Source organism: Rhinoderma darwinii, chromosome 2, assembly GCF_050947455.1.
Source record: "Rhinoderma darwinii isolate aRhiDar2 chromosome 2, aRhiDar2.hap1, whole genome shotgun sequence".
Lineage (NCBI taxonomy): Eukaryota > Metazoa > Chordata > Amphibia > Anura > Rhinodermatidae > Rhinoderma > Rhinoderma darwinii.
Window position 1 is genome coordinate 235040067 of NC_134688.1, and position 15926 is coordinate 235055992.

Below are 15926 nucleotides of genomic sequence, written 5' to 3' on the forward strand. Positions count from 1 at the left end.
GCTACAGTAAAAGGAGGTCTCCCCTTTGATCGAGTCACAGGAAATCCCTGTGACGCGATCAATGGCTATACCAGCTATAGCCAGACAGCCCAGGGTCCATTGAAGGACCCCAGGGCTGTCTGACCATATTTCCTGTTGTTAGGGCATACTTAGGTATGTCCTAACAACTGCCTGTGCACAATCAGTACAAAGGCTAATGTACTGGCCTATAGATATAAGCCAGTACATTAATGTTCAAAAATCAAAATGGAAAACCCCTCTATGGGATTAAAAAACTAAGTGTTTTGATAAATAAAAAAAAGTAAACAAAATATACAGAAATACACTTTTTTTGCAATAAATAAACTTTTCAAAATACAAGTCCCAAAACATGAAATAATATATGCATATTTGGTATCGCTACGTCCATAAAAACCTGTAATAAATGTATAATGTTATTTATGACGAACGGTGTATGGTGTACAAAAAAATAAATTAAGAATGCTTTGCATTCATATTTTTATGTAAAATGAAGTAACTTACTAATATACTTTAATTAAAAATTTGTTACTAAATGGTGCCATTCAAACCCGGTGAACTGTTCCTGTAAGTCCTGGAGCTTTTCTAATATCGATGACGCGCCGACACGGCCCCACGTGACTGAGGGCTTGCTTCCCGTGTTATCAATGGCATGACCGCAAGGGGTCAGCCCCTTGAGGTCATGTCATTGATAACACGCCGACACAAACAGCACAGGAAGCAAGCCCTTAATCACGTGGGGCCGTGTTGGCGCATCATCAATATTAGAAAAGATCCAGGACTTGCGAGAACATTTCACCTGGTTTGAACGGCACCATTTAGTACTGCATTTTTAATTAACGTATATTAGTAAGGGACTTCTTTTTACGTAAAAATAGGAATGCAAATCAATTTTTGGTCCCCTGAACTACATAGTTCATAAGCTATCAGATATACTATTAAATTATTAGAAGTTGTTTAAAAAAAAACAGTGTCCATTTAACTCTTGTGAGCACTAAAAGCAAACTGTTTATTAGAGTAATCATTACCCCTTTGCCTAAAGAAATTGCAGCAAAAGTAGGGTTGCGACTAGTATTAGACATTTAGTTGGATTGTCAACTTGATAATCGGAGAAGAAAAATCATGAATATATATATATATATATATATTGTATGCTGTAACGGATTATTTTTTTCTGCTAATGTCTAATTAGTCACTTTATTGGAAAGCTATGTACATACACATACACTTAGTACATACCCGTGCAATACAACACATTAGAGTTCTGCCAATTTTTGAAACCGTCAGCAAAAAAGTAAATTTACCTCTTTTCTGCTTCTACACTAATCTGTCCTCCTTTAGTAGGACTGCTTAAATCGAACACCCAAAAATCTGAGCTTCAGGTGTCTGCATGTCCCAAAACCCAAAGGTTTGAAGCTTAGGGTATGTTCACACGAGGGCGTCCGTAACGGCTGAAATCACGGGGATGTTTCAGCCTGAAAACATCACCGTAATTTCAGCCGTAACGGCATGTGCAGGAGCTTGAACGCCGCGTCCATTACGGACGTAATTGGCGCTGCTATTCATTGGAGTCAATGAATAACGGCTCCAACTACGCCCAAAGAAGTGACAGGTCACTTCTTTGACGCGGGCGTCTATTTACGCGCCGTCATTTGACAGCGGCACATAAATTACGCCTCGTGTGAACAGACAAACGTCTGCCCATTGCTTTCAATGGGCAGATGTTTGTCAGCGATATTGAGGCGCTATTTTCGGACGTAATTCGGGGCAAAAACGCCCGAATTACGTCCGTAATTAGTGCGTGTGAACATACCCTTAGAGAGATTATGACATTTGATCTGTTTCTCCATAAAATAAGAATAAGGTAAAGTAGCACAACTTGATTTCAGGGCTACAAATCTTTAAAATTACCTGTCCTCAACGTGTAAAACTATGTGCATTACGGTATTTTTTACTGCGTACTTGTTTAACCCGTTAGTGACCGCCAATATGCCTTTTCACGGCGGCCACTAACGGGCTTTATTCTGATGCATAGGCCTTTTCACGGCACTGCATCAGAATAAAATTGCGGCGCCGTGAAAAGAGATAGCTCCCTGCTCTCAGCTACCGGAGGTAGCCGAGGGCTTGGAGCACAGTCTGGGGACCGTTGTTTGCAGCGGTGGAAAATTGACATTTTTATCTCCTCTCACCATGAATGTTTGGTGAGAGGAGATAAAAAACTAACCTGAAGGGCCTCCGATGCCCACGATCGTGCCCCCCTTCTCTTCTCCTCCCGCAGCTGCCGGGAAGAGAAAAAAAATGGCGCCCGCGCATGCGCACACAATCTAATTAAGATTGCGGCGCCGTGCAGTGGGATAGCTCCCTGCCCTCAGCTACCAGAGGTAGCTGAGGGCTTGGAGAACAGTCTGGGGACCGTTGTTTGCGGTCCCCAAACCGGCGATCGCCGGTATTCAACGAATACCGGCGATCGCCGTTACAATTAGTGCAGGAGTGAAATCTAACTTTATCTCCTCTCACCATGAATGTTTGCTGAGAGGAGATAAAAAACTACTTGTTAGGCCTCCGATCGATTTTTTTTTTCGTTTCTGGGCTTTCCAAGGGAGGGAGGGATTCTCATGGGGAGGTAGTAAAGTTTATTTATTTATTTCAGACTGTAAAGCTAAATTTCCCCTTTATGATTTTTTTTATACAATTCTTGGAGAATTAAATCCTGGACTTGATCACTCACAAATGAATACAGTTTATTGTGCAGGAGCCCACATCTGTCTATTCAGAACATGGACCCCACAAGTGTTCTTGAAATAAAAAATAAATGTGGGCATTGCATTTATTAGTAGATAAATCCAACACCTGCGGCCCGTGCCGCCCCTGAATTAGTGGAAGTCGTGCATTTTAGCAATGGTTACAAGAATAAATTGGGGATGTATTTCCTTTTTCTTATGACTATGTCCTGCCACATACGGCTGTTACATTCCTAATTCTGTACCGTGATACGGGCATGATATTTTTTTTTTGGAGGATCTCTAATAATCGAGCTGTTCCTTATCAATACACCATGGGCTTTGTTACGGTTCTTCTGGAAATACTGACATCATTTTGGGGATTAGTGATCCTTTACTGTTCCTATAGATGGTTTTGGACATTGCCCCTCTATATATTCTGTAGGTGTTCGGTTGTTTTGTGCACATAGCGGTTCCTACCTTGCCGGGCAGGGGCCTGTTATGGTGTACCGCGTCACTTGGCACGTTCGTCCCTCATATAAGGATTGATGGAGCTAAAGAGACGTTGTACAACCAGTCACTGAAAAAAAAGCTTGTCTTGACAGCCCTGCAGGTGTTCTTCTATCTAGTGAACAGACTCGAGTTTGCCACATAGTTGGATACATTTTCCTCCATTTGTTTGAAGATATTGCCCGTCACTCCAGTACAGATTATTTTTTCCTCTCTGACTGATTTTATATTAGGACAGAATTCTGTCCACAATGACATCATAATGGCACCAACTGCTTCTTCAGCAAGACATAGTCATAAGTACAGGCAAATACGTCTATAGCGACATGTATCCGTTATGAATACACGGCTTCACTTCTCTTCTGTATGCCGCACAAATTTATTAATGTGGCATATTTCTAACAAAATAACCTTCTACCACGTCTCCTCTATTTCATGTGGAAACGTAATAAGAGTTTGAAGAAAACATTATATACCCATAGTGTCTGAAATGATACCCATTATTTCCTCCTTTAAAAAATGTTTGGTCCGCATGCCCACTACACCACTAGATGAATACCTTTAGGGGTTTCGTTTTTAAAATGGGGTCATTTCTGCATGTTTTTTTTTTTTTGTTCAGGCAGCTCAATGCCTCTAAATGCATGATATGGGGCCGAGAATTTATTCAATTGTGCCCTGAAAGCCAAAGGGTGCTCCCTCTCTTTTTGGCCCAGCCACACGTCTAATAAGCAGATTGGGGCAACAATGAGAGTATTTTTGAAAACAGGAGAAACGGGGTGATAGATTTTGGGGTGTGTTTCTTCATTTTCATGTTCGCTTTACAAAGAAATCGGTCTTCAAAGTGATACTTTTATGAAAAAAGTGAAGTTTAATTTTTTTTCACCTGCTATGTATTAAATTTAGCAAAAAACTGTGGGGTCAAAATACTCACTACACCCCTAGATAAATACCTTAAGGGGTCTAGTTTTCTAAATGGGGTCGTTTATGGGGAGTTTCTATCGTTCTGGTAGTTCAAAACCTCTCCAAATATACAGTGGGGCCTAAAACATTTTCAAGCAAAATATGAGACCTGAAAGTCTCCGGGTATTCCCTTCCTTTCGGGCCCTGCCGTGTGTCCAGGCAATGCATTAGAGTCACAATGGGGGCATTTTTGAAAACAGGAGAAACAGGGTGATAGATTTTGGGGTGTGTTTCTTCATTCACATGGTCGCTTTACAAAGAAATCGGTCTTCAAAGTTATACTTTTATGAAAAAAGTGAGATTATATTTTTTCTACGCCTGCTTTGCATGAATTCTTACAAAAAAACTGTGGGGTCAAAATACTTACAACACCCCTTAATAAATACCTTAAGGGGTGTAGTTTGCAAAATGGGGTCACTTGTGGGGGTTTCCATCATTCTGACACCTATGAGCCTCTGAAAACCTGGCTTGGTGCAGGAAAACCAAATGTACTTCAAAATGTATAAAATTATTACTAAACTTGTAAGTCTTCTAAATTGCTCAAAAAAAATATTTTTTTTTCAAAAGTGCTGCCAAAATAGAGTAAAGAGATGGAAATATATATTTAATAAAAAAAATTGTACTGTATGTGTGTACATATGTGACATATTGCAGTTAAAAATAGGGAAAAATGATAATTTTAACAAAATTTCTTCCATTTTTCTATTTTTTAATTAATTTCCACAAATCGTATCAGTCTACTTTTACCACTAAAATAAAGTACAACATGTGACGAAAAAACAATGTCAGAATTACTTGGATATTCAAAACTTTCACAGAGTTATTCTCTGATAAAGTCAGACATACCAGATTTAACAAATCTGGCTTGGTCATTAAGGGGTTAAGATCAAAAATATTTTGTTTATGAAAATTAATATTTTCCTTAGCTAGAGTTTAATTTGGTTTATATCTTTTACAGTCTGTTTATATCATGTTCTGTTTATTTTTAGCGTATTCAGCGGGAAAGCTCCCAACGTACACACTAAACCTGTTCGTTGGGCTCCATTATCAAATAAAGACCAAAAGAGTATCATTTTGGGCTGTCTAGCCACTAAACAGCAAAAAAAAGAAAAAGAAAAAAAGAAGAATTATGTAATAGCCCAAGATCCTATCCAAGTTTAGTATAAATTTAAAAAAACAATGTTTTTAACATGGTAAACTAAATAGCATTCGTCAAACGTATACATCATGAGCCTTTTAATAGCTGTTCATGACGTATCCCATTAAAGTCTATAGGTGACGGACGCTTTAGACACATGCCTTACATTTTGCATTCCTCACCCATATTCTATAATGGGATCCGTTCAACGGATAAGTCATGAAAAGCTATTGAAAAGTTCATGACTTCTCCAATAAATGAATGAAATTATAGCCTATGGGTGAGGGATGCCACCGTAAGGCATCCATCACAGCCTCCATTTAACGTATGTGGTGAGTTTTTAACTACCCTGAAAGCCTCAGATGCGGTGTACTTTATAAAGCGATTAAGTGGCAATGTATGGGACAGTACCATTGCCTTTAATGTGGAAATAAGATGTACCTGCAATAAGTTCAATAACCCCCCTTCACCTCCTAAAACTTTAAAAGGGAAGGAAGTGAGGATTGTAAATCTGATTATGCCACTTTTTGCATCAGTTGCCCCATTAGGGGATCTGAATAAGAGTAGTTAAAACATGTATTTTTGAATCTAGTATTGCATATTGCTAGTCCAGTATGATGGAAAATTGACAAAGCAGGCAATATTACTTACGGTTTCTCACGTAACAGCTTGCAAGAGAAGATTTTCTAAGCAGCTCCATTCCTAGTTCTTGTAACTTGCTACATCCTTCCCCGTTTCCTGTTGCTATAGTGTCCAGCTCCCCAGTGCTATTTGTTTGGCCATCATTAGCCCCAGCACTACTGCTCCGCACTTCACATATCTGACTCTTAACGGCAGAAAGCTTGCTGCGCACCTCGAGCACCTGAGACTTGTACCTCTTCAGCATCTTTAAATCTGGAGATACACGCCATGATGTCTGTTGTGTGCGTGTGTCCCTGTCTTTGCGGGAACAGGATGCTGAAAGTAGAAGTAAATAAATATTCCACTATCCGGCCGAACACAATTCTATAATATTTTACCACTTGTGCATCATACAAAACATGTTGCAGTACCCAAGAAAAAACAACTGTCTGTCTTCCTTCACATATAAGTTCAGGCTCACTGCCTACTTTGCATTCTATATTTTATAGTACACTATAGGGCATTTGCACTTTTAAAAAATAAATAATGTAGCTTAACTGGTTGCCGACACAGGACGAGAATGCTCGTCCTGAGCGGCGAGCACTTCGCGCATTAGGATGAGCATACTCGTCCTGTGTGACAGCCGTCTCTCTGCGCGATCGAGAGCGGGGCAACGACTGTAATACACAGCCACGGCCCCGCTCTGACAGCGGAGAGGAGAGAAACATCTTCTCTCCACCGTTAACCCTTTGAACGCAGCGATGAAAGCTGATCTACATATACATCTATGCCAGTACATTACAGTTACAAAATAAAAATCAAAATGATAAATCCCTTTATGGGATTAAAAAAAAAAAAAGTTAAATGAATGTAAAAAAAAAAATGAATGATAAATAAATAAATAAAAAGTAAAAAAAATACACAAACATATTTTTTATAATAAATAAACCCAATACATGAAATAATAGACATATTTGGTATCGCCACGACCGTAACAACCTGTACAACAAATGTATAACATTATTTATGATGATCGGTGTATGGTGTAAAAAAAAATTAAAACTGCAGCGGAATTGCTTTTTTTTTTGCATTTTCGCCAAAATAAAAATGTATAGAAATTAAACGATAATGTATTTGTACCAAAACATGGTACCTACATAAAGTACAAATCGTCCCGCAAAAAACAAAGTCTCATACAACTACGTCGTACAAAAAATAAAAGAGTTATGAGCGTCGGGATGCAAAGAGGGAAATCTAAAAAAATTGCTCTGTCCTCAAGGCCAAAATTGGCCGTGTCCTTAAGGGGTTAAAGGGAAGTGAATTTTTTTTTTAAATCAGGGGCTGCAAATTAAATACATAAACCAAAAAAGCAATACTTACCTATTCTTGCCCCCAGCGATCCAGCACTGAGGCTCCAGCAGCACTCCCCATGGTTGTTTACATGCACGTATAATGTGAATGCTGCAGCCAATCAAAGGGCTCAGTGGGGTTCAGCGGCCATATGCTGTATTTCTGGCATAATTAGTCCTCCGATTAGGTGCACTGGTTATATGGTCTGTGCATGTAAACAACCACCAGGAGTGCCGCCAGAATGACAGCACTGGATCACCGGGGTCAAGGATAGGTAAGTATTGCTTTTTTGGTTTATTCATTTCCAAAGGGGGTTTGGCTTCTATGTTTCTGGTTAGGAGGTGGTAGAACTCTCCCCTATTGTTTTGACACCAGGCAAAGCCAAGCAATGTTCCTTTAGTTAATCCCCACCCGCTTTGAGTTTGTTTTCCTTCTTTGTATTTTCTCATGTATTTCTTAGTTAACCCCTTAGTGACCAGCCTATTTTAGGCCCCAATGACCAAGCTATTTTTTTTTCTTTTTCGTTTTTCTATAGTAGCATTCAAAGAGCTATAACTTTTAGATTTCTGTCGACATAGCTGTATGAGGACTTGTTTTTTGCGGGATTAGTTGTACTTTTTAATGGCACCATTTTATGATACATATTTTTTTATTAACTTTTTTGGGGGGGGGGGGGGGGGGGATAGAAAAAACCCTATAATTCCACCATTGTTCTATGCGTTTTGAATTCACGCCGCACACTGTGCGTAAATAACACGTTACCTTTATTCTATGGGTCGGTACGATTACGGCGATACCACAATAAAAACACTTTTGAACTAAAATTATTTGTTATTGCATTGTTGCTTTCTAAGAGCCGTAATTTTTTTTATTTTTCCGTCAATGTAGTGATACCAGGGCTTGTTTTTTACAGGACAAGACGTAGTTTTGTTTGGTACTGTATTGGGGTATATGGGACTTAACTTTCATTATGAAAAAAAATAGGAATTTCGCCACTGTTTTTTCTCGTTTTTTGTTTTTTTAGTGTTTACCTTGCGGTTTAAATTACATATTACTCTATTGTTTGGGTCATTACGGTCGCGGCGATACCATATATGTGCACTTTTATTAATTTTTTACACTTTTACTAAATAAAACCACTTTTTATGGAAAAAAAATGTTTGTTTTTTTACTGTAATTTTTTTAATTTTTATTTCACATTACTTACTTATTTTTTTTTAGTCCCACTTGGGGACTTTACTATGCGATCTCTAGATCGCTGCTATAATGCTTTGGTATACTTAGTATACCCCCCCCCCCACCCGGTGTGCGCCGTATATATATGGCGGATGTCGGGAAGGGGTTAAACTCACATCATACAGTGATATTATATAGAATTTTCATTTGTTCACATAAATTAAAAAATGAAACTATCCTGCAAACAGAGTCTGGGAAACAACCTAGAAAGTAATTATATTTGTTTTACTTAAGAGTATTAGGTTGAGTTCACACAGTGTGGATAGCCGCGTAAAGTTACACAGCGTATCTTCCCCAATGGCGCAGGAAATTACGGGCGAAAAAAACCGCACCAAACTGTGGTGCAGTTTTTTGCCCGGAATGTCCGCTGCGGAAAACTGCAGCGCTTCGCTTCATCCCAGGAGACCATTTCAGCCTGTGATTGGCTGCAGCGTCAGTCAAATGGGATGAAATGTTATACCAGGAGGTCAGCCCTCTGACATCATCCAGGCCAGCCTTCTGGATTGACGGTTTATCCCATGTGACCGCCGCTACAGTTTGTGATTGGCTGCAGCAGTCACATGGGATGAAACGTCATCCCAGGAGGCCGGCCTGGAGGAAGAAACACAAACTTCTGAGTAAGTATAAGATTTTTTTTTTTTAATCCGAGTTGCGTTTTTTTTTGCTACTGAATCGCTGCTAATCCGTCCCAAAAAACGCAAAAACTGCTATTTGTTGCGGGTTTTACCTCCCCTTTGAATTCAACAAGGAAAACCGGAAACAAATAGCGTTTACGCAAATACAATTAACATGCTGCGGAATAAAAATCTGCACCGCATGTGAATTTCGGAGCGGGTTTTCCACTCAGTATTTACGCAGCGTGTGGATAAGATTTGTTCTCGCTCATCCACTTTGCTGCTGCTATATTGTGCTGCGGATTTACCGCAACTAGTTCCGTTGTGGAAAATCTGCAGTATTTACTCAACGTGTGAACTGACCCTTACATGAGGCTTGAGGGGGAACCTCTATGGCCTTTTTTTCTTCAGATCACTATCAGTTGTGACTTACAAGAAGGAAAGGAGTAGAGAGACATATTTTGCATTGGACATTGCTAATGTGATGCAAATCTCAATTTAGCTAACAATTAAAGAAATAGTTTAATTGTAGGCTGCCAAATTTGCATCTGTGTCTCTCTCTGGATCGGCCTAGACCTGCCTGCCTATAAGTCTGTCTTTATCTAATTGACAGATGTCTCCTTACGCCTAGTAATAGGAAGACAACTGTCAATCAGTGGAGAGTGGGAAGTGCTAGCGGCAGCCCATAAATACACTGGACTCCTCTCTGGTGGCACGGCCTGTGCTCTAAGGCCTCATGCACACGAACGTAAAAACGCCCGTAATTATGAGCCGTAAATGTAAGTTCTGATAAATGTATCTTCTATTGGGGCCCCATCACTGGGACGCCCACCGATCATTAGAACACGGGTCCCGTGCCACCGTTCCTCCTCACTGCACGATCACAGTGAGGAGGATTTTGAACAGAGAGACGATCGTGCATGCGTTCATTCAAGATCTATGGGGCTCCATGATAAAGCCTCCTCACTGCAATCGTGTAGTGAGTAGGAACGGGGGCTCGGACCCACGTTCTTGTAATCGAAGGGGGTCTCAGCGATCATACCTATCCACAGAATAGGTGTTAAACGTAATACATGGTCTTAGTGTAAAAATCTCTTTAAGAACGGGAGGGAGGACAGAATTCTCAATCTCATGTGGGAATGCAGCCAAACTATTTTTTGCCAAACTAAGACACGTTCCTGTTGGTGCAGACGGGTGAAGTATATCTACTTGCTCATAAAATAAACCACTTCCAATATCTTATACACTGCAATAAGTACTTTCTTAATAAAAATACCTGATGACTGGAAGAATGATGAAGGAGGCCTAGGTTGCAGACTCCAAAGATTTTCCACGCTATTACGGTCTTTAAGGTCCAGTAAATGAATAAGAATAAGTGGATCGAGGTCCAATAAACTACTGCTGTTTGAGGCATTCAGGTTGTTTCCATTGCGTCTTGAGGCTCTACTGCTACCATAGGTATGACTGCTTGCTGAAATATAAAAAAACATGCAAGAAAAGGGTAGAGGTAGAATAAAAGATTATCCAAACTTTTGAATTTGGCTGCAAGTTGATAAACTAGATTCTGAAAAGTTAGCTCTTTAACAGATAACCCCTTCAGAATATTGAGATAGAAAAATAAAATTGCTTTTGGTGATAAATATGAGGTCTAGAGACAAATGTCAAATGACAAATAAAAAGTACATGTGGAATATCAGGAGGGGAAAAAAATAGGAGGTCAAATTTACACATTAGTGCCAGAATGCTCTAGTCACCCCAACAAAATGCAAAGTGGGCACAACAACCTCTCCTTTACAATGCGATGCACAGGTGTCCCATGTGATGGCTTACTCCCAATTTCACAGACCACTCACTGAGAGGACGACAGCATTTTATTAGATTAAAAATATTATTTATTTATGCCAAACCTGTGCATACAGAAATAGGTGACGTTTCAGCCACTATACAACTGGGCCATCAAGTCTGAGCAAGGCCCAGCTGTAAGGTGGCAGAAACGTCTCCTAACTCTGTATGCAAAGGTGTGGCATGAATAAATAATGTTTATGATCTAATAAGATGCTGTCGTCCACTCTGTAAACGGCTCTAGTCATCTGTCACATTATGGTTTATATTACATGTAAAGACTTCAAACATTAGAACTGATGTGTGTTAAAACCTTAGAAATATTTTAGTGCTCCTGCTGGAAGATGCTTCCATCTTAAATCTCATGTATATGACTATTGAGAGATTATGTAGCTTTTAAACAACACAAAAAATGAAATATTTCTATTTTTATATTAGAGTACGTAAGCAAAGAAGCCAAAAATTGGATGCCTATTGATTTAGGTTTTTGTTCGCAAACAATAATCAGAAAAAGGGCAGACATGTCCCGAGGTCCTATTTATAGTCAGCTAACTATACAATGAGAAAAATACAAAAGCACTGAGACACAGTGTACAAAAGTGGCAACTCTGTGTGTATCCAATTGATCGGAATTGTACTCTCAGGTGATGAAAAGGCACATGCTGGTCTCTTTCAACAGCTGAAATTGGAAAAGTCGGTAATGTGCGTTGGTAGGGGGACTCCTCTAGTTATGACTTTTGATAATGTTGCATGTTTGGTTGGTCTTGAGTCTTACCTGAGGCGCCAGAAGAAGCAGCTGCATCCTCCATCAATTCTCCTTCTTCCAAATCCATATTGCTACCATACTCGACATCATTTTCACCTGACCTGAAAGGAAATAAAGAGCACGTTACCAAGAGGAGAGGAATTGTGTCGATTACAAAAAATTATTAAAGGCTGGAAGAAGCAGGTATAGTCCAGTGTCTCATTGTCACCAAACTGCAGAGAAATGACCCTTGCAAAATATTTCCTATCCATCACATTTCATATTCGGCTCAATACTTACATGGTCTCTTCATCAATGTCATTTTCTTCTGTGTTGCTGGTAGCAGTGGAGCTGGCAGAGGAGCAACTTCCCTCTAAATGGTTAACTTCATCATCCCCAGCCAGTTCCACATCCAAGTCCCCATCAGAGAGATCTTGCTGCTGGTAACACAAAAACCATCAAGTATTTGGACTGTAGCAATGCAAACAATTTAAAAAAAAAAAACAGCCAGAATAACAAATGCATAGATCAAGACTGTCAAACTAGAAGTTCCTAAACATCTTTTTTGGGTGCAATTTCAATAGGCTATTCATGATGCGGAGACCAACAGCAGGATCCCCATGCACAAGGAAGCCACTAGGACCAGTGTTTTGCAGTCCGCAAAACGGAAAGGGTAATGTGCATGATGCCTTTATCTAAACACGCACACACACACTAGATTTGCACACAGACAGTGGGGGAGATTTATTAAGAATGGCGTTTTAAACGCCAGTCTTCATATTAAGATCACTGGAGTAACATGTGCTTCATTTGATAAGAAGCGCACACCTCATTAAATTAGACGCCTCTCTGGGTGTCTGCGCGCCTGAAAGGAAAATCTACGCCAGCTACGAGCGGATGTAGATTTTATCTTTTTATTATGCCAGTTTTTGCAGCAAAATATAGTAAATTTGTTGGGCCATGGCAGGTCCTGCTCCTTTAGTTAAACCACTCCCACTATGCAGAAAAGTGGTGTGGCAGCGTAAATGCATCAAAAGTCAGAAGACTGGCGTTGAGTAGTTCATAAATTCCCCTCAATATCCATAGGACCAGGCTCTTCTGCAGAGCACAGGGCAGTAAGTGTTGACAAAGACACCAGAGAAGAGAAAGTGATAATACAGGAGTTTCCTTGTACTTCAGCAACGAGCGACAGATATATCTGCCACGAGCGGGTGCAAGTTCCCTCATCGTTACGGATATACCCGTCGCGCGATACTCGTGGGTACTGCCACTGAACCCACGAGATTAGTGGCAGGAGCACGGCTGTTATACACAGCCTGGCTCCTGCCGCAATCTGAGATAACGCTCATCTTGGCAGTTTAACCCCTTAGATGCCATTCAATAGCAACCGCAGAATCTAAGGTGTTTGACAGAGGGAGGGGGCTCCCTGTGCCAACCCATCAGCGCCCTGCATTGCAATAGTGGGGCGCCTATGAGTTACCTTGGCAGTCGGGGCATAAAAGGCCCCCAGGTCTGCCATCAATAAGGCATGACCTAATAGGTTGTCGGTCAGTGATACACAGACAAGCAATAATCCTTTGAAGTACTCCATGGATTATTCAAGCGATCAAAAAATCGCTGCTTCAAGTCCTCGAACAGGACAAAAAAAAGCTATGGTTTAATAAAAGTATAAAAAAAAATAAAAAATAAAAAAAAGAACCCCCCAAAAAATTATTCATATTTTTTCAATTAAAAATAACATTTCTTTCAAAATGGGTCAGCCTACCTACATATTAGGTCTTGCCACAAATGTAACAACCCGTAGAATAAACATAACTTATTAGTAATACTGCATGATGCAGGACGTAAAAAAGCAAAACAAAAAACACAATAGTAGAATTGTGGTTTTTCTTTTTTGTTTCCATCACTAAAAAAAAAAGTTAAAGCTAAAATTTATAAATGTAGCCCGAAATGGTACCAATAAAAACCGAAATCTCATCCTGCAAAAATCAAGCCCTCATACGGCTACATCGATGGAAAAAACAGGCTATGTGCGATTTTCATAAAATATGACTAATGTGCAAAAGTACTAAAACGTAAAAAGCGTTATGCATATTTGGTATCGCTGAATTCGTAACTACCTGTAGAATAAAGTTAACATGTTATTTTACCACACGGGAAAACGGCAATAAAAAACATGCGAAAAACGAATTGCTGGGCTATTTTGGATTCCCTTCTGGGAAAAAAAAAAATGAAAAAAATGAAAGCTAAGAAATAAAATTATAATGTACCCTAAAAAACAAGCCCTCATACAGCAACAATGCAGGAAGGAAAAAAATAATAATAATAAAAGAAAAAAAAGAATAAAAAAAAGAAGGAATAAAGAATAAAATGGTTTGGTCATCAAGGCCCAAACAGACCAGGTCGAATTAAAAATGAAAGTGGAGACGCTTACATTAAAGACATCATGAAGGATTTTCTCCTCATCCTCCTCAGCCTCTCTTGGGGTAGGTAAGGAAGGAATGTTTTCTAGATTTGCGTCTGTCTTTTTACACCTAGTTTCTGAACTTTCATCATTCTGGGGGCTGAGGTGAGTGTCGGGTGGAGACATACCTCTAGATTTCTGGTTTCTTGACAGTTCAATAGCAAGTCTCTACAACAGAATACAAAAACAAAATCAAATAATAACAAAACAAAACAAAAAAAACACATTATTATGCATGTAGGAAATGTTGATTTGTAGTGTTTCATGTTCTTTATATGTGGTGATATTGCAGCAGTAAGGGTAGGGCATAACGGTAAACCTTTAGACTGCAATGTAAGGGTATGTGCACACAAGAACTGTCTTTTACGTCTGAAAAGACAGACTCTTTTCAGGAGAAAACAGCTGCCTCGTTTCAGACGTAAAAGCTCCTCCTCGTTTTATGCGAGACGTCTTTGACATCCGTAATCTTGAGCTGCTCTTCATTGACTTCAATGAAGAACGGCTCAAATTACGTTGCAAAGAAGTGTCCTGCACTTCTTTGCTGAGGCAGTCCATTTACGCGTCGTCGTTTGACAGCTGTCAAACGACGACGCGTAAATGACAGGTCGTCGGCACAGTATGTCGGCAAACCCATTCAAATGAATGGGCAGATGTTTGCCGACGTATTGTAGCCCTATTTTCAGACGTAAAACGAGGCATAATACGCTTCGTTTACGTCTGAAAATAGGTTGTGTGAACCCAGCCTATTAGTGTCGAAGTAGCAATGTGACAGACAAATCCATTTGAGTCAATCGAAGTGCAATCATAATCGCCTAACAGTGGCTAGTCCCTTATCTTGCACAAAACCGGCGAATGTGAAATACATGTTTCCGGGAAAGTTCAGACTACGTACAACAGACGCAAGAAGCTATAGTACAGAAATCTAAGTATTTATTAAAAGCGGTCATGCCAACGTCCCTATTATTGAATTTTATGGGCCCATATTGCACTGCCATGTGCCTAAGACACAGTTCTTGTTTTTCCTTAGGGATTTTCAGGAATTAAAATAAAAAATAAAAAATTGTGGCAAGCACTTACAAATGTCGTATTATAGAGGTATTCTAGAGGCGCCATACAGCACCACTCTAGTTGCTTAAGAGCCCATTTTAAAAGACACGTTTAGCTCTTTGTTCAGAAATATGCGTCTGACCTCCTGATGATGGCTTCATCCACACAGACTCTAATTTTATTTATCCTTGATCCTCCAAGACAGGTCGGTTGATGGATTTATATACTCTGCTCGTTGCCTATCTTAGCCACATCTCAGACTGATTAGGTTTACTATCTTTATACACCGTGTTATTTTACCTGCCAATTTGGCAGTATGTACAATTGTACTGTGTAAGGCCCCAGGCACACGAGATTTTATCCGTAATTAGGAACCCATTAATTTCTATGGCTGATGGACACCTTCCCGTATATTTACGGGAAGGTGTCTGTATCATAGAAAGTTTCCGTGAAAAAAGTAGGACATGTCCTATTTTTTTATTTTATGGACCGTGCTCCCATACTCTATAACGAATGACTGTCTGAAATCACGGACAAGGTTGTGTGCATAGGGCCTTACGGTACATACAGTCTTGGAGTGTTTACGCTATGTCTGTTACCCATGGAAGGTTGCCATAGTGTGTACTCTATGGTGGTTTTATGTATGCACACTGTGTAGTGA

General features: G+C 39.8%; 1 protein-coding gene across 5 annotated transcripts in view; it reads right to left on the bottom strand.

The window, feature by feature from the left end:
* Positions 1–15926, bottom strand: part of TRIM37 (tripartite motif containing 37) — a 149125-nt gene that overhangs the window by 39859 nt on the left and 93340 nt on the right. For 3 of the 5 annotated variants that reach the window (XM_075852950.1, XM_075852948.1, XM_075852946.1), the window contains 5 exons: positions 14189–14386; positions 12055–12194; positions 11785–11876; positions 10444–10638; positions 5998–6303 (listed from right to left, as the gene is read on the bottom strand). In XM_075852950.1, coding sequence (XP_075709065.1) covers positions 5998–6303; positions 10444–10638; positions 11785–11876; positions 12055–12194; positions 14189–14386 — 931 coding nt within the window. The remainder of the gene's footprint in view (positions 1–5997; positions 6304–10443; positions 10639–11784; positions 11877–12054; positions 12195–14188; positions 14387–15926) is intronic. The other 2 variants (XM_075852949.1, XM_075852947.1) reach the window with 1 other exon arrangement.